Here is a 19,102-nt window from a genome sequence, read left to right on the forward strand (position 1 = left end):
CCTGTCACCCACAAGCTCTCAGTAAAGTTAAATGCTACAATTTTATATTAACTGCTTTTGAGGACATTAGTGGGGGGCCATGTCCAGTTACAGTGAAATGTGGGGAGCCAGGGAAACTTGGAGACATGAATACACAGTTGTTGGAAGTGGTCATCAAAGAGACCCACGGTAGTGATCCACAGCAAAAGATGATAAAAGCTCAACAACAGTCTGGGGAAACACATGAGGACACCTCAGGGATTCTCAGAACTACAGCTGGAGGAAACTAGATTTCCTGCACTCTAATGCAGCACGAGGGGCCCAGACTCTCTTACTGGGTGTTTAGAGGAATGGTGACCTCCTAAAATGTGATAACTTGGGGATGTTTGGGATATAAAGACATTAACATTCTCCCTTCCACCCCATAATCTCCCAAGGACGTTTGGATGGACTGTCCTGAGTTATTGTGGACTATAAGACAGAAAAAATAATCCGTAAGGTCTGGTTCACCTCTTTGATCTCAAAATCTCGAGAGAGACCTACGTTATATGACCAAACCCTAACTAGTAATTGCCTCTGTTGGGTTTGACGTCAGTTGATGACTAGACTTTGAACCCGAGAGAGAGTTTAAAAGAAAGATAGCTGGAGGCAAATCATTTCCTTCCTGGATTACCTAGCAAGAACATCCAAAATGAAAGCCTTCGCTCACCTCGCTCTTGCCCTCCTTTTTCCAGCCTTAGGTAAGGAACACTTAAAATTTTCTCATTCCTTTAATCATGTTTGTTGTCTCTGAGATAGAATCAGCAGTCTTAAGCTATTAATTCCCACAGCCCCATTAGGTGGACTGTGTTGTGGATGAAGTTTCCTAGGGGCTCAAAGGCACAAGGCATTTCAGTCTGTGATGAAGGTAGATAGAACAGCAGTGAAAAGAAATTTCTGGACTAGGATTTGGGGTTCAGAGAGCCAGAGATTTGCCCTTGAAAGTCCTCTGAGGCCAGACAAGAGCCATTTAGTAGTTCCAAGGGCTCAGTGCCCTAGAATCTCCTTCTCTTTAACCCCCAAATGTCATGTGTGTCCTAATGCAGAGCATGGACCTGGTTTAATCCCTGAAGGTGGCATCAACAGTTTTCTGCCCCTTATACATGGGAATTAGGGTTTACCTCTGGGCAAATCCCTTAACCCTCTGAGTACTGGTGGCACTTCTGTCAAATGTGGATGCTCGTATCTGTTCCACAGGCACTGTTGGGCACAGGGTAAGCCCTTGGTAAGGGAGAATAGCAGCAGGAGCGGGGTAGCAGCGGTCAAATGGCCAGCTGGTCCACTATTCTCTTGTTCCTGGAAGAACACTTGCCTATGACTGACTGGTTAAACCAGGCCCTGTTCAAGGTGAAGAACCAGATTCTACCATCCAGGGGTGTCCACACCCAAGGGGAAATCTGCTAGCATCTTCAGCAGTTTTCTATAGCCGAAGGTTTAGGAATAGCTTCCTCACTAAAACTTTTCTTTTAATTATTTCTTTTAAACTGACCATCATTCTCAGAGCTCTTGGAGACAATTAAGCATTCTAGAAAAGTGATTATGGGATCACTAAGAGTTTACTACTTCATGTGTCCAGGGATTCCTAAGAGTGGAAAAAAGGTGATTTTGATGATTACCATAGCTCTTAGGGCAAAGATCACGTCTATTCATCTTACTCTTAAAAAAGTTTCTGTGTCTAGAATTAAGAATTGGGTACACATCACTAGAAAGCATCTTGAAAGAAGTACCTTAATGGGGTATTTTTCATCATTCTTTAAACATACCCCCTTCTCTACCATCCCTCAACTAATATGTCCTGTAATTGTAAACAGGGATAATTGCCATGAACTGTAAGGACAAAAGGAAGCCACTTCCAGGTGGTAAACAGCATCCCCTGGTGGCACTTTCAATTGTCCTCACTGAGAACTACTCTGAGGAATATTAAACTCAGATTGACAGTTCTGCAACTACAGACACAAATGATATTACATCTCATAATAATATGATATGTTGATATTAATATATAATTAGTATTTCACATTATATTACTAGATTATGATTAATAACAATTAATACAATAAATGATATTAACTTCATATTTTTCTAACCAGCTGAGCTAACAGGCCAACTGCCATTGTACTTTTCAGTAACTTTTTTTTGCCATGATGCACAGCTTGTAGGATCTCAGTTCCCTGATGAGGAATGGAACCCAGGCCGTGGCAGTGAAAGTCCAGAATCCTAACCACTAGGCCACCAGAGAACTCCCTAGTAACATTTTTCCAGTTTTGTCTGTTTGATTTTTAATTTGTGTCGGTTTTTTTAGAAGTAGTCATGTATTTTTATTTTTAATATAGTCCACTACATTTATTTTTTCAGGAAAAATTGGATTAGGCACTAATTAATATTAAATAATAGCAGCTGCCATTATATGTTCAGTGTTTTGTCTTCTGAAACTTGGTGTCTTTATTCTTCCAGTGATGAACCAAATTGATACTGCAAACCCAGCTACTACCGTCACAAGTACACCTACTTCTGCCACAGCTGCTACAACTCCTACCACCACAAGTACATCTAACACAGATATTACAACCCTTACTGTCACAAGTACACCTACTTCTACCACATCCACTACAACCTCTACCATCACAAATATACGTACTTCTAACACAGATACTACAGCCCCTACTGTCACAAGTACACCTACTTCTAACACAGATACTACAGCCCCTACTGTCACAAGTACACCTACTTCTAACACAGATACTACAGCCCCTACTGTCACAAGTACACTTTCTTCTAACACAGATACTACAGCCCCTACTGTCACAAGTACAACTTCTTCTAACACAGATACTACAGCCCCTACTGTCACCAGTACACCTTCTTCTAACACAGATACTACAGCCCCTACTGTCACAAGTACACCTTCTTCTAACACAGATACTACAGCCCCTACTGTCACAAGTACACTTACTTCTAACACAGATACTACAGCCCCTACTGTCACAAGTACACCTTCTTCTAACACAGATACTACAGCCCCTACTGTCACAAGTACACCTACTTCTAACACAGATACTACAGCCCCTACTGTCACAAGTACATCTACTGCTACCACAGAGAGTATAACTCCTAACACTGCTACGAGTACACCTACTTCTCCTCCAGGTAGTACAATTCCTGCTACCACTTCAAATACATATGTTTCTACCATACTTACTCCAGGTAAGAGCAAGTCCCTCAAAGCTCCTCACTAAGGAGTCACAGCATTGTGAAGGATGGTAGGTATGTGTGTTCTGCCAGAGAAGGGAAGTGTGTATAAAGAAACCCAAGGTGTCCTTGGATATAAAACCCTGGAATTAAAAAGTCTGGGTCACACAGGCTAATAGTGATGGCAGAGATGCTAAAAGATTACCTGCAGTTCCAGTCTATTCTTTCTTCAAGCTATTTGCCAGATGTGGAATATTTGTATAAACTTGGACTTTGTGAAAGCTACTTTTGCAGCTTCCCTCTCCCTAGAAGATTTTTGGAAATAGTTTCTGTTTCTCTGAGGTCAGGTGTTAATGAGCACTGATGAGATCTCTAGCCCCACTACCAGAGCCTTGGTCTACTGAAGAAAGGAGTCAGTTCTACCCTGATTCTTCATCAAATATTATTGAAAACATGTGACATCACCAGGGCCATGGTCCAAAGGACAGATGTTTAGGGATACCATCTAAGAGATGAAGACTGACCTCCGGCCTAAGTTATTGAGACGGGAAACACTTGCTTCATTTCCCAAAGTTTGGTATAGAATAGAGGTCAGTAACTTCATCAGTGAAGGCAAACTAATAAATATTTTAGGTTTTGTGGGCTGTAATAAGATCTGTTAAACAACTACCCCATTTTGATATTAACATCAAAGCAGCCATGGACAATAAACACCTGAATGTGCTGATTGTGTACTGGTAAAACTTAGTTTACAAAAACAAAGGAGGACTGGCAAGAATTGAGTCGTAGTTTTCCAACCCCTGGTCTAAAAGAGTCCTTAAACCTATGTTTAAAGGATCTAGTTAAACCCTGTTCTCAGTTAGGGAGACTGAGGTTCAGTGAGGGCAGCCACTTGCCCAGGGTCAAAGAGCAAGTTGATGTCTTCCTATACATTCTTCTTTTGGCTTCCTCAGTAATCTTGGGTAGATCTAAGAAATAAATGATTAAGGAAATGGAGCCAGAGGGTGCACTGAAACCTGCTTCCCCATCTTTCATGTTTGGAGGGGCCGCTGTGAAAGCTAGGTAAGGAGGGACACAGCTACACAATCAGTTCTCCTGTAGTCAGGAAAGGGAGCTTTTCTATGCCATTTCTGCTTCCCTAGACCCTCTCTCCGGAGAAGGCAATGGCACCCCACTCCAGTACTCTTGCCTGGAAAATCCCATGGACGGAGGAGCCTGGTTAGGCTACAGTCCATGGGGTCACTAAGAGTCGGACACGACTGAGCGACTTCACTTTCACTTTTCCCTTTCATGCACTGGAGAAGGAAATGGCAATCCACTCCAGTATTCTTGCCTGGAGAATCCCAGGGACGGTGGAGCCTGATGGGCTGCCGTCTATGGGGTCGCACAGAGTCGGACACGACTGAAGCGACTTAGCAGCAGCAGCAGCAGCAGACCCTCTCTCAGAGTAAGGCAGCCTTCTTGTGTTCTGGCCCTACACTAACTGTGAGGCATGGGCCAAACCAATTCTCTTTTGGCTTCAACATACTCACCTGTAATAAGAGATGATTGAACTAAATAGCCACAAAATCCTTTTCCCACTGTAGCATCCTGTGACTTTATTCCTGGCACACACAAATGCTACTGAGTCTGTCATTTATTGCCAAGGAGAAAGCCACACCAGGAGTTATCTGATCAGTATATCCAAAATGGCGTTGCACTCGATTTCTTCCCTAGGCTTTTCCAAATCATCCTTGCAATGTGGTTAAGGCTTTGTTAAAAAGCCATTTACTTTATTAGAATATTGGTTAACACCCTGTTAGAGAGCTGACGCTTATTGTTGTTTGTGAAATACTGCATTATGCCTCCTGTGTCCAGGTAGCCTGGTTTTTTTTTTTTTCTTTTACTTAAAAATATTCTTTTTAGATAGAATTTATTTTTTAGAGAAGTTTTAGATTCACAGCAAAATTGAGAGAAATGTAGAGCGATTTCTCATGTTTCCCTGCCCCCATACCAGCACAGCCTCCCTTATTATCAACATTCCTCATTAGAGGGTCCATTTGTGACAACTTGATGAATCTACACTGACACATCATAATCACCCTAAGTCCAGTTTACATGAGGGTTTACTGTTGGTGCTGTATATTCTATAGGTTTGGACAAATGATATGTAGCCATCATAAAGACTATTTTCACCTTCTTAACAATCTGCTGTATTCTACCTATTCACCCCTCCTTCCCTGCTAACCCTTGGCAACTGCTGATCTTTTGTTGCCATAGTTTTGCCTTTTCAGAATGTCATGTTGTTGGAATCACACAGTATGTAGCCTTTTAGATAGGCTTCTTTCATTTAGTAATATGCATTTAAGATTCCTCCATGTTGATTTTCAAGGCTTGAACATGAATAATATTCCATTGTCCGGCTGTATCAGTTTGTTTATTCACTTACCTACTGAAGGACATCTTAATTGCTTCCAAGTTTTGGCAGTTATAAATAAAACTGCTCTAAGTATTCACTTACAGGGTTTTGAGTGGAAAAAGGTTGGTAAATACTAAGTGAATACTTAGCATTTATTTTGGGTAAATACTAAGGCTTGCACTTGCTGGGTCATATAGTTTAGTTTTGTAAGAAACTGCCAACCTGTCTTCTGAAATGGCTATACTTTATATTCCCATCAGTATAAGAATTCCTCACTAGCACTATTTTATTTTTTAATAAAAGTGAATTAGGCCCATAGTTATGGAAAAAACAGCTTAAATGGGGCAAAAGCATATGCAGTAAAAACTAAATCTCCCTCCTCTCCAGACTCACAGATAGAGAAAACAAACTTTGGTAACCACCAAAGAGGAGAGGGACAAATTAGGGGTATGGGATTAACAGATTCAAACTACTAGGTATAAAAGAGATAAGCAACAAGGATATATTATATAGCACAGGGAATTATAGCCATTATCTTGTAATTATAGCCATTATCTTCCCTGGTGGCTCAGACGGTAAAGCGTCTGCCTACAATGTGGGAGACCGGGGTTCAATCCCTGGGTCGGGAAGATCTCCTGGAGAAGGAAATGGCAACCCACTCCAGTATTCTTGCCTGGAAAATCCCATGGATGGCGGAACCTGGTAGACTACAGTCCATGGGGTCGCAAAGAGTTGGACACGACTGAGCGACTTCACTTTCACTTTCATCTTGTAATAACTTCTAATGTAGTATAATCTGCAAAAATATTGAATCACTATACTGTACACTTGAAACTAATATTGTAAATCAACTATACTTCAATGAAAAAGAGACCATGTTATATACATTGTACCTTATATGTAGTTTTTTTTTTTAAGCAACTAATTCCACCTATGGAACCATAAGAATTTTAAGACAGCTCTGAAGGTTGTCAGTCACTCAATCTATTCTGAAATCAAAGCTCAGAATCATTTCATTTGACAGAGGGAACTGGCTAGTCAAGATCGTCATTTGGCTAACTGGTGATTTCTCTTCTTGGATCTCGTCAGTTTTCCAAAGATAGGAAAGATGTTGCACACTGTCTGATCTAGGAATCCTGGCCAGTGTTGTAGAAACCATAGTAATATTCTTCTCACCATTTCAGTCACCCACTCAGAAAGCCAGAAAGTAGAGTGGTCCTTCATCACTTCGTCTTAGAATTTTCACTGAGTTAATCCACGTTGTTGCCTTCTCTTTCCTCATGGGTCTGTATACCATGTATGCTAACCAGAGTATAATATCTAGTTTGTTCGGTGTGGGGGGGGGGGTAGTTTTTGCCTGGTCCTCCCTGCAAGTCATTCATTCATATCTTCCTAAAGAAATATGGTGCTTTCTCTAAAATGGTTTTGGAGTGCCCCCCCTAGTATTAGAGGAGCGGACATCAAAGTTCTGGAGGATCCATGAGATCCAAAGTATTTCCTTACTCCTTGGAATTAGAACACAGGGATCTGTTTCTGAGCAGACTGTTACTCACCAAACTCTGACCTTTACTATTGACAAGTGCTTGGCTCTAGAATTTTAGCAACAATCTTCCTAGAGACATAGGAAATATGTGTTTGTTTCTAACTGTTCTAAGGGTATACCATGGTGTAACATGGCCAGGTAATAGAAAGTGCCCAGGAGGGAGACATGAAAATTTAAAAGTATATTTCCAGGTGTTATTTGTTGTCACTTGCGGATTTTTAATCTCTTTCTACTGTATCTCAGGTTCCAGCACACCTGGCAAAGAGGATTCCTGTAAGGATGGTTCTTTGTATGTTAATCTGCATAATGATTATTTTTGCCTGTGTCCAGAAGGATATTACTATAACTCTTCCAAATGCAATAAAGGTGAGTTACAAAGGATGAACAATGGAGATGTGCATCTCAGGCCTAAAGGGAATAGAAAACTTAAAATAATGACAAAAAGAGCTTCTGGAATATTAAAAGAGGAAAGTTTGGAGGAAACAAAGGCCAGCCAAGCAGGAAAAAAGTTTCTGTCTTTATCTCACTGGAACCCAGTGGGAGAGGAAATGGACCAATTCAGATATGTGAACTGTTCTAGAGATATGGGAGGGAATGGGTCCCTTCACTTATCTGGTTGAAGGATCAGTGCCATGGGGTCAAAATGAAAATGATAGGTGTGGAAAGGTAGGTGTGTAAAATGATAGGTGTAGGTGTGTAAAACTACAAAGACTGCATAAATACAAAGCAGTGTTGTTACATGGGGACACTGATGCAAAATGATGTGATTTCCTAAAACGCCAGAGTCAGACAAGTCAGGAACCTGGTCTCTGACTTTGGCTCAGTTTTTTTGTCACAGGATTTGCTTGTACCATAATACCAAATCTTATTTTTGGAGACTTAAGAACTTCTCAGCTCTGGAAATGGACTTTAAGATCAAACTGACACTACACTTTTTTGGTTAGATCAGCTGGGTGCTATAGAAGTCCAAGGCTGTTTCCTGAGCTATATGTTTTTGTCTGTTTTATGAAAAAGAAATATCCCTTCTTGCCAACTGCACTGGAAATGAATGCATTGTGTCGGCACAGGGATTAGAGATATCCCCAAGGCAAATGGCTGTTCCTGTTATTAGCATGAGTAATCTCATTTTGAGGATCCACTCTAAGTAAATGACCCCAAATATAGAAAAGTTTTGTGCATTGAGATGTTTGTGCAAACTTTTTTTCCTTTTGAATAATTAAAAGCATTGAAAACAAAGAGTGACTGCATCAATGAAGGAAAGATGTGTTTCATAGAATATTATATAGCATTTAAGATGATAATTATGAAGACTGAGTAATGCTTTGAAAAAATGTTTACTATTAATAGTAAGTAAAGAAGACTCATGATATAAACTTGCAATTATAATGATATAAACTAGACACATACACACACAAAAGAGCTGGGAGAGATATAGCAAAATGAGAATAATTGTGATAGATTAGGTTGGCTTTGGGATCATGTTTTTCATATTTCCAGAATTACTGTAGTATCGTCATATGTTTAGAATTAAAAAATAATCTATGCTTTAAGAAAAATGGACCTTCTTTACATTGAATATCACAGAAACATTCTGCTCGAATTTCAGGAAAGATATTCCCTGGTATAATTAAGTTGAAAACATCATACACACCTGAATTTGAAAATAAAGCTTCTGAGGAGTATCAGAGTTTATACACTCAAGTTACTACATTTGTAAGTATTTTCCAAACATCCTTCCTCTATAAATATTCTTTATTCTAACACTGACTTGTATAGACTGAAATTTGGGTGGTAGAGGCTGGTACAGCTATCCCAGTATTTCAAACAGGGAAATGCACCCTATTTGGTCTGTAAACAGTAGCTGTTCCAAATTCCCAGTGCCACTGCTTCCTGGTTGCCTGGGCTCTTCCTCTAGGACCTAGGGGCCTCCCTGTGATCCCACAACCAGAGATAACACCTGGCACGATCGAGGGCCTTCAAAAGCCACTTCTAGCCATGCTGTACTCTTTCTTACAGAGGCTGATTAAGTGGGCAAATAAATGTAATGCTGTTTTAAAATAAATTATTTCCATAGAATTGAAGAGAAAAAATTGAAAAATTGTATTTTTTCCTTTTTACAGTCAAATTTGCATACATTTCTAGACTAGTCTGGCTTCTTTAATGTCCAGAAGAGGAACTCCATCTGAATTAATAAACATTACTTCTTTATCCCGTTGTCAAAAAGGTCAAAATGAACAGCTTCATTTCATGTTGATTACTGTGAGTGTGTCGACATGGAGGAGATGGAGATCTCTATTCTGGAACCACATATGTCAGGAAGGTCTGGAAGGTCTCAGAGAGGGTGTCCAGCCAGTGTTTCTCAAAATTTAGTTTTGAAGGGAAAAATATTAGGTTGGAAATATCTCAGAACTCTAGGTGGAGAAAGACTTTAAAAAACTAATGTCTTAATGGGGGCCCAGGAAGCATGGTGGCCATGAAAATGGACCACAAAGTACAGAATAACAGCATCTAGCGACAGATTAAAAATTATGTAAAGAGGATAAAAACACCTCTTTTAAGTCAAAAATCAAGAGATGTCAAATATCCTTGGAGCACGGCATGAGAATGAATGTGAGGTTTGTCAGAGTTTTGTGTTTTTTATTAGTTGTGTGTGTAGTTGTGTGTGCTTTTGGCATGACATTTTTAATCTTGTCTTCTCAGTTTTCAAATGAAACTTGATTAGATTAGAGGCTCTAAAGTAGAAGCGATCATGCTTTATGGTTTTTGTTTTTTAAAGAAACCAATAAAGCATTTTATACAAATTTGGAAAAAAATTAACGTTTTACTCAATGACAGTGTGTTTCCATTTGAAATTATATCATTATAAAAGAATTTTGTTATTAGAATTGGTAAAACATGAAAAAAGATTATCCAAACGATCTTACAGCTAGTACAGGGAGAGCAAGTGCTGATGACCAAACAGCCGGTGCCTGGCACTGCTGTTATAAAAGCTGTGTCTGCTGTATCCCAGGCTTGCCTGAGCCTCTTTGCCTTACCTCTTGTGCATGAGGGCCTGCTGGCCATGACTTAGCTTCTTACCCTGGATCTGCATTCCAATTTCCTGCTCAGACGATATTTGGCACATTGAGGATAAGCAACACCAGTGTTTCCATTTCCAGGGAATCCTTCAGTTGTCTCATGTGGCTTTACTGAGCACTGGTCACTGTGGCCACTGCATTTCCCAACATGATTTGGGTATATGAGTGTCCAGAGCCTTTTCCTGCTACAGATCTAGGCCCCTGGTCTTCAGAGACTAGTTTAGTGACTTGTTCAGTCAGATCTTCATGGTCCCAGAGGTGCCGGGGAGGGGATAGAGCACTTCATAATATCCAAGAAACTTTTAATCTGAAAGGTATACGCCAGAACTCCTTTGCAACTCCTGGAGATAGGAAAAGAAAGACAGTTTACTTACTTTAATGTCCTCTTAGCAGACCATGTAGCCAGGGCAGTGCCAGCTCAGGCCCTGAGAAGTCTCTCAGGGTCTATTTTGTCCCCAGCTAGATCCAAGTAGACAGGTTGCATAGGGATTTGAAGTTTCCCTGTTATGCTGTACCTGGCATCTTATGTATATTTCTAATTCTCAAAATAGACACATGGGGAAGATGGTACTATGATACTATTTAGCAGATGAGGTAGATAGTCAAGGATCAGGAAGGCTAAGTAAACTGACGGAAGGTCACCCAGCTGATGAGTGGAGACAAGGAATTTGAACCCAGACCTGCCTGACCCTCAGGGCTGCTTCTCCTCCCCTGCTGGCTCTGTTGTGCAGTAGGGGCCTGGCAGGCCTGTTTGCATAATTCCTGCCTGCATGCGCAGCCTTTTGGACCTTCAGATCAGTAAGTGTATATCCTCAAATCCTCGAAGGATGACCTGGAAGAAGGAAAAAAGAAAAGGAAAACCTTTTTCCTATGCCAGATGCTAATTTTGCAAATTTTTTTGGAGATTAAGAGATTTAAATGGCCAATGGTCAACAGTGGAGCTGGATAGAGCCTTGGAGGTCATCCAGTGAACTTGATCCTAAGTAGACTCCCAGTGCTCTGATGGTTTACAGAAATACCAGCTCTTCCTGATATTTAAAAGAATTGAAAGGAATACAGACATGTTCTGGATACAAGGCTGCTCAGCCTTAACTAGAGTATCAAATTTATTTGAATTTGACTAGAATAAGAGAAATGTTTTAATATCTCTTAAAACTACACTGGTTGCCATGATCTTTTAAAGTGCGGGGAAAAATAATAAAATTCTTGAATTATAAAAAGTTGCACCAACCCAGTTCAACATTCATGTAATAAATTTCAAGACTGGGGTCCAAAGAGAGGAAGACATGTCCAAGGTTATGATTTCACATTTAATTTCTTCAATCATCAGTCAGCTTGTGTTTGTTGAGTGTTTCCTGGAGATGGCCCTATGCTGAGTGCTATGGGATAAAAGTTGGGGATGGGCAGGTGTGGGTGGTATCATAAGAAAGAGAAAATGAACTCATTCTTGGCATCAAATAACTTACCTTCTAGCTGGGACCTCCACCCTACCTCCACCTCACCCCTGCCAGAGGTCTCATCTTCATCTCTGGCCACTTGTTTACAAGTATCTAGAGTTGTCTGCTCTTAGAACACAATTCAGGCCTAATAAGATCTACCAGTGCTGGAGCCCCTTCCAGCTCACAAAGCTATGTATCATGTATTCCATCTCATTTTCTACACATTAGAGCCCTATTCAGTGGGAATTACTGCTGTCTCAAATTTCCCAGTGAGAAAGTGAGGTTCAAAGAAGTTAAATTTTGCAAACGCTGACAAATGGAGAAACTTGACACTTCAGCTGTCTTCTAAGCCACACTGCTCCAAGCATTGGGGCGAGCTATTTCTTCCTCTGTCTACTCCCTGGACCCAAGCCACCTACTGAAATGCTTTACGGCCTGTTTCCTTTATGAAGCCCTGTCTTGTGCTCTGAAACTGAAAGAGCGTTTCTTTGAACTTTCATGGTAGATTGTATTATCTCTGGCACTTACCTCTGTCAGCTTCATGGTGTAATCTGAGGTTACATGGTGTAACTTGATCATAGGCTGGGTCTGCCCATCTTGGTAATCTATGTCTCTGGCATGATGCCTTGGAAACGTAAGCATTTAAGTCTTCCTTGGGTAAATTGATGAATGTATGAAGTATGTATATAGGTAAGTCTAACAAAGATGCAAAACTTCACATGACTTTGAAAAGAGAAAACAAGTCAGTCACGCTATATTTAAGAGTATTGATTTGACTGAGTGCTTCAGGTTTCCATCTTTTTCCTGGGTAGCTCTGACTTATACCAGAATCATCCTATTTTAGAGCAGAAATTACTGAAGGTGTTAGAGCACATGTAAAGAATAAATTTGCTGTGTTACATAAATGAGTTTAGAAATGGGTTTATATTAAAAACCTAGATATACTATTACTTTTCCCCCTTGCTGTAGTTGTTATTAAATCTGTTCTTCTTCTCCACAGTTTGAAAATACATTTAACAACACTGATTATGGACAGACTGTAATTGTTAAAGTAAGGTAAGTTACCTGTGGACCCACGGAGTACTTTGGAAGCAGGTTGTGTTCCTTAACTTTTGGTCTCCTCTTGCATTCCCCACATGGCACTGAAGTCCTAGGGTGGCCAGTCACAGGTCAAGAAGAGGTGGTCAGTCTGAGTACCACAAAGGACTCAGATGCACATTGACCCTGGCCTGGGTGGGCCGAGTGTAGCCTGGGAATAACAAACCACACCTGGCCAGTCCCTGGAATGTGCATCCCAGGGGGCCAGGAGGAGAATGAATGGTTCATAGCCATCTCTTCCTTCATAGGGGGAAATGAGGCAGACAGGAAGACCCCAGTCACACGACTGGTCACTGAAGGGCCTGTCGTGAGTTCTTTCTACAGTAAGAACAGGCATGCAGTGAGCATATCAGCATGTAGTGACCAGGGCTGTGTGCGATTTGGAAACCCAAAGAGGTAGAGGATTATCGAGAAATTAGTGATTCCATCTTGGCCTTCTCTGAAGCATATTGATACACAAGTGCTGCAGGCTGAGGAAAGCACTCTCTAAGGTAAACAGAATCGTGCAGAAAAAGCAGCTCTAATGTATTTATTGCCAAATTCAGACTTAAATTGAAGAAAGTAGGGAAAACCACTAGTCCATTCAGGTATGACCTAGATCAAATCCCTTATGAGTATACCGTGGAAGTGACAAATAGATTTAAGGGACTAGATCTGATAGAGTGCCTGATGAACTACGGACAGAGGTTCATGACATTGTACAGGAGACAGGGATCAAGACAGCCCCATGGGAAAGAAATGCAAAAAAGCAAAATGGCTGTCTGAGGAGGCCTTACAGATAGCTGGGAAGAGAAGAGAAGCAAAAAGCAAAGAAGAAAAGGAAAGATATTCCCATCTGAATGCAGAGTTCCAAAGAATAGCAAGGAGAGATAAGAAAGTCTTCCTCAGTGATCAGTGCAAAGAAATAGAGGAAAACAACAGATTGGGAAAGACTAGAGATCTCTTCAAGAAAATTAGAGATACCAAAGGAACATTTCATGCAAAGATGGGCTTGATAAAGGACAGAAATGGTATGGACCTAACAGAAGCAGAAGATATTAAGAAGAGGTGGCAAGAATACACAGAAGAACTGTACAAAAAAGATCTTCACGACCCAGATAGTCACGATGGTGTGATCACTCACCTAGAGACAGACATCCTGGAACGTGAAGTCAAGTGGGCCGTAGAAAGCATCACTACGAACAAAGCTAGTGGAGGTGAAGGAATTCCAGTTGAGCTATTTCAAATCCTCAAAGGTGATGCTGTGAAAGTGCTGCACTCAATATGCCAGCAAACTTGGAAAACTCAGCAGTGGCCACAGGACTGGAAGAGGTCAGTTTTTGTTCCAATCCCAAAGAAAGGCAATGCCAAAGAATGCTCAAACTACCGCACAATTGCACTCATCTCACATGCTAGTAAAGTAATGCTCAAAATTCTCCAAGCCAGGCTTCAGCAATACGTGAACCATGAACTTCCAGATGTTCAAGCTGGCTTTGGAAAAGGCAGAGGAACCAGAGATCAAATTGCCAATATCCGCTGGATCATCGAAAAAGCAAGAGAGTTCCAGAAAAACATCTATTTCTGCTTTATTGACTATGCCAAAGCCTTTGACTGTGTGGATCACAATAAACTGTGGACAATTCTTAAAGAGATGGAAATACCAGACCACCTGACCTGCCTCTTGAGAAACCTGTATGCAGGTCAGGAAGCAACAGTTAGAAATGGACATGGAACAACAGAGTGGTTCCAAATAGGAAAAGGAATACGTCAAGGCTGTATATTGTCACCCTGCTTATTTAACTTATATGCAGAGTACATCATGAGAAACGCTGGGCTGGAAGAAACACAAGCTGGAATCGAGATTGCCAGGAGAAATATCAATAACCTCAGATATGCGGATGACACCACCCTTATGGCAGAAAGTGAAGAAGAACTAAAGAGCCTCTTGATGAAAGTGAAAGAGGAGAGTGAAAAAGTTGGCTTAAAGCTCAACGTTCGGAAAACTAACATCATGGCATCTGGTCCCATCACTTCATGGGAAATGGATGGGGAAACAGTGGAAACAGTGTCAGACTTTATTTTGGGGGGCTCCAGAATCACTGCTGATGGTGATTGCAGCCATGAAATAAAAGACGCTTGCTCCTTGGAAGGAAGGTTATGGCCAACCTAGATAGCATATTGAAAAGCAGAGACGTTACTTTGCCAACAAAAGTCCGTCTAGTCAAGGCTATGGTTTTTCCAGTGGTCATGTATGGATGTGAGAGTTGGACGGTGAAGAAAGCTGAGCGCCGCAGAATTGATGCTTTTGAACTGTGGTGTTGGAGAAGACTCTTGAGAGTCCCTTGGACAGCAAGGAGATCCAATCAATCCATCCTAAAGGAGATCAATCCTGGATGTTCATTGGAAGGACTGATGTTGAAGCTGAAACTCCAATACTTTGGCCACCTCATGTGAAGAGTTGACTCATTGGAAAAGACCCTAATGCTGGGTAGGATTGGGGGCAGGAGGAGAAGGGGACGACAGAGGATGAGATGGTTGGATGGCATCACCGACTCGATGGACATGGGTTTGGGTAGACTCCGGGAGTTGGTGATGGACAGAGAGGCCTGGCGTGCTGCAATTCATGGGGTCACAAAGAGTTGGACACGGCTGAGCGACTGAACTGAACTGAACTGAACTGAATGTATTTATATCTCTGTGGTTTTATTATCACATCTATCTTCATAAACTTTGTCAAATCCTTTGTGGAAAAAGATGAATTCAGAGAAGACCCCCTAAAAATAGTGAGTTTTGATTTTGGCGATGAGTAAGGGGCACATGTGACTGGTAGCCAGGAGACAGTCTAACAGGAGGCATAGTACAGGCAGCAGGCAGAGAGGCTGGGCCCCAACACAGTGGCTGGAAGCTGGAGACACAGCAGACAACTACTGAAGGCTATACATCATTGAAGGGTGTTAGGCTTGGTTTAAGGGACAACAGGGAGTTCATGCATCAGAATGACTGGATAAAAGCAGGAACAGCGAGGTGTGACAGCAGCAGGTAGCAGGTAAACCTCTTCTTGAATCCCAGCCTTGGCACCTTATTGCTGTGTGACTGGGTGGGTGTTTTAACCTCTCTTAACTTTTGTTACCTAATCCGTATATCTGGTTTACTCTGATCAACTTTCCCAGAACCCTGTGGGGAGCAAATGAGATACCGTTGGAAAGATTCCCTGTGCAAAGTACCTGGCATGTAGTCAGTTTCAACATGTATTCGTTCCCATCTGTTTCCCTTCCAGAATAGGGGCCACTGCAAGTGTGATGGACAGCTGGTCCCACGGAGTCATTTGGTGGGGGGTGGTTCCCTGAAACTGTGGCACTCCTTCCGTTTTTAGGGAGTTACTGAAAGGGAGCCAGGGGAGTTTGGTGACAGCATCTTACCTGTGAGCTCAGTGTCCTGAGAGGAGCAGCTCCCCCAGCTTGGGGGCACTGGAGGGCAGATGGACCTCAATCTCACTTCAGAGGGCATTTCTTAGGCTCCAGACCAGTGCTCTCTCCTCGGAATCCCCAAGCTCTTTATTTACTGCCTGAATGTTGGAATTGGAAGGATCCTCAGAATTCCTTTAACACTCCAATCTCTTTTTGGACAGAGGAGGACACTTGGGCTGAGGGAAGTTAGGACTGACTGGTCTTGGGCCAGAGAAGATGGTGGCTCCCCTGGGTCTAGATCTCTGGATTCTTAACTTGGAGGCTAACGCCCTGGTTGTGTACATGACAACTTTTTGTCACTTGAGTACACGGCCACTCCATCGTTTCCTTGAACTCTTCCATGAGTAATGTCTTGCCTCCTGAACTGTATGCTAGTAGGTTCTTTAGATGATGAATGAATTATGGATGGCATTTCTTTCCTAGCCCCACTGCAAAATTATACCATAGATCTCTGGTCATCTTTCAACTGATAAAGAAGAGTTTGTACCAGGCACCCCGTTCTCACTGCCTGGTACCTTCCTCTGTTACCTCTGAGTCCTGCCATGAACAAGTCGTGAAACTTTAAGATTCTAAAGCCCACTTTGCTTTTTTGACTCCTTTTTTTGAGGTGATCATTCCTAAAAACAGAATTTGGTTCATGTTTTTGATTTTCTGGATTGTTCCATAGAACCCATATAGCTGCAAACATTATATAAGTAGGGTTGGCTGTGTTTTCAAACTTCTGTATTTATTCAAAAGTCAGAATGGAGTATAGGAAAACAATAGGACAGCAAAAATATATCCTGAGTCTTAAAAACACATGGCCACAAATCAGAGAGGGAAGAAGTCTTTTAAAGTCCTTTTTTTTCTCTCTCAGTGGTTGTATCACTTGATTTTTTCTGGATAAATCAAAGAATTAGAACTTGGCACAGCTGATCTCAGGACCCCAAACTGTAGTGCTATTTAGAGAGAGGGAAAGACCCTTATGATGTCTTGCAGCAAGGTGATGTGATTTGGTATTACATTCTGATGCTTCTTGGGCTTCCCAGGCCGTGCTAGTGGTAAAGAACCCGCCTGCCAATGCAGGAAACCTAAAGAGATGCTGTTTCCATCCCTGGGTTGGAAAGATTCCCTTGGAGAAGGGAATGGCAACTCACTCCAAAATTCTTGCCTGGAGAATCCCATGGGCAGAGGAGCCTGGTGGGCTACGGTACATAGCGTCACAAAGAGTTGGACACTACTGAAACGACTTAGCATGCATGCACGTCTGATGCTTCCTATGGCCCCTCCTTTCTTGGGATCAGTTCTCCTCTGGGTCAGGTGTGCCCAGGCCTAGTCACACACACATACTTTGAAGCTGCCTGCTGGCTTTCTGGGCCCTTTCTGGGAAGGATCCAGACTCAATATAGTTGATTACTGCTCTCTCTCTGCACAGAAAGGAATACATACCCCTTTGTCTCTCTCAAGGCACAAATCTGAGATTTTACAGCTCATCAGATCTACTCTTGATTTTCCGCAGAAAATGACAGCTTACTATTTCACATGTCACTGATTCTACTTCTGGTTCAATCCAGGTGCCTAGAAATGATCGTCCACAATTTTTCCAAGTGTTTTCCAATAGGACCTTATGGTAGCCCTAGATTTCCTCTGAATGCATATTGAATAGAGATCTCTAAGCCTATAAATGGCTATCTTATAGCAACCCTAGGCCTCCCTCTTCGAGCCTCAACTGTGGATATAAAACAATGGGTCGGGACTAACTCTGGGAGATTTGAGAGTCTGGGAGGTCTGAAGACCAATTTGGTGATGTTTTAGTTCAATTCATCAAGTGATGGATTCATTTCATTTTTAGCACATCCCCTTCAGCAAGATCTGAAATGCGTGCTAGTGACCAGGGTGTTGACGTAGAAGTAGTAAACATTTTTACAGAAACTACAAAGGAAGATGAGAAAAGCATATCAAATGCCATTACAAGTGCAATTAAGAGCACAAGTAACTTTATAGGATATGACAGTAAGTATTAAATAATTTTTTTCAACATTTACCTGAAGACCTATCTACATTTTCTATTATAAAAAAATAAAAGTAAATTTTTATAAGTAAATTTTTTACTTTACTTGTGAAGGGGGCCAGAAGAACTGGATAATTGAATCCACAGACATCTCAGAGTTTTCTCTGAACCTGTCCTTTCTTCCTCCCTCCCTCTCCCCAGTCACTTGACTTCTGTTCCTTTATAACCATCCTCTAAGTCATCAAACTGACTAGTTTCTCCCTCTCCTTCGAAGGTAGCCTTGGATAACTAGCCTCTGGACTGGGAAAGATGAAGAAAGGAGGAAACAAGAGAGCTCTATACCAAGTTACAGCTTTCCAAATGCTTATAGGAAGTTTTACCTACACAGTTTCCCCTTAGGCAGATGCACATGCCCACGGAAGAGCTGTAACAATTCACTTTAGCTGTTTTATAAACATACCAACCAGGCCTGGCCTTTCCATGAGTCCCTGTGACATGGAAAGCACACACACTCTTTATTTGCTCATTTTTTATTTTTAACCCTTTGCTCTTTGTAATCGGATTTTTGTTGTTGTTGTTGTTTGGGGTTTTGCTTGTCACAAGCCTGAACTCATTTGGGACTCTAGACTGTCATACTTTTAATATTCCACCTTTGGCTTCGGGACTTTCTTTTTATATTTTGTTTTATGTCTCTCCTCTGAGAACTTCCTGTGCAAACCATGCCAGTTTCTTAAATTACCTGGCCTTCTCCCACTTTTTTTTTATAGCTCGTTGCGGGTCATTTGCAGCTACACAGTTAGGATTACATTTTCAAAGCTTCTTACTTTCCTGAACTGTTTTCATCTTCCAGAGTCTCATACCATGGAACTACACCTTAGCCTTTCTGAACATTTCGATATTTACT

The 19,102-nt window shown here is 41.5% G+C and overlaps 1 protein-coding gene across 1 annotated transcript in view; it reads left to right on the forward strand.

The window, feature by feature from the left end:
- Positions 1 to 670: 670 nt before the first annotated feature.
- MUC13 (mucin 13, cell surface associated) overlaps positions 671 to 19,102 on the forward strand; it is a 28,605-nt gene continuing 10,173 nt past the window's right edge. The window contains exons 1-6 of the mRNA XM_081573660.1: positions 671 to 719; positions 2,473 to 3,222; positions 7,392 to 7,514; positions 8,755 to 8,861; positions 12,665 to 12,720; positions 18,040 to 18,200. Of these exons, the coding sequence (XP_081429786.1) occupies positions 671 to 719; positions 2,473 to 3,222; positions 7,392 to 7,514; positions 8,755 to 8,861; positions 12,665 to 12,720; positions 18,040 to 18,200 (1,246 nt within the window). The remainder of the gene's footprint in view (positions 720 to 2,472; positions 3,223 to 7,391; positions 7,515 to 8,754; positions 8,862 to 12,664; positions 12,721 to 18,039; positions 18,201 to 19,102) is intronic.

Source organism: Giraffa tippelskirchi, chromosome 2, assembly GCF_054371585.1.
Source record: "Giraffa tippelskirchi isolate mGirTip1 chromosome 2, T2T-mGirTip1v1.2.pri, whole genome shotgun sequence".
In the NCBI taxonomy this organism is placed as follows: domain Eukaryota; kingdom Metazoa; phylum Chordata; class Mammalia; order Artiodactyla; family Giraffidae; genus Giraffa; species Giraffa tippelskirchi.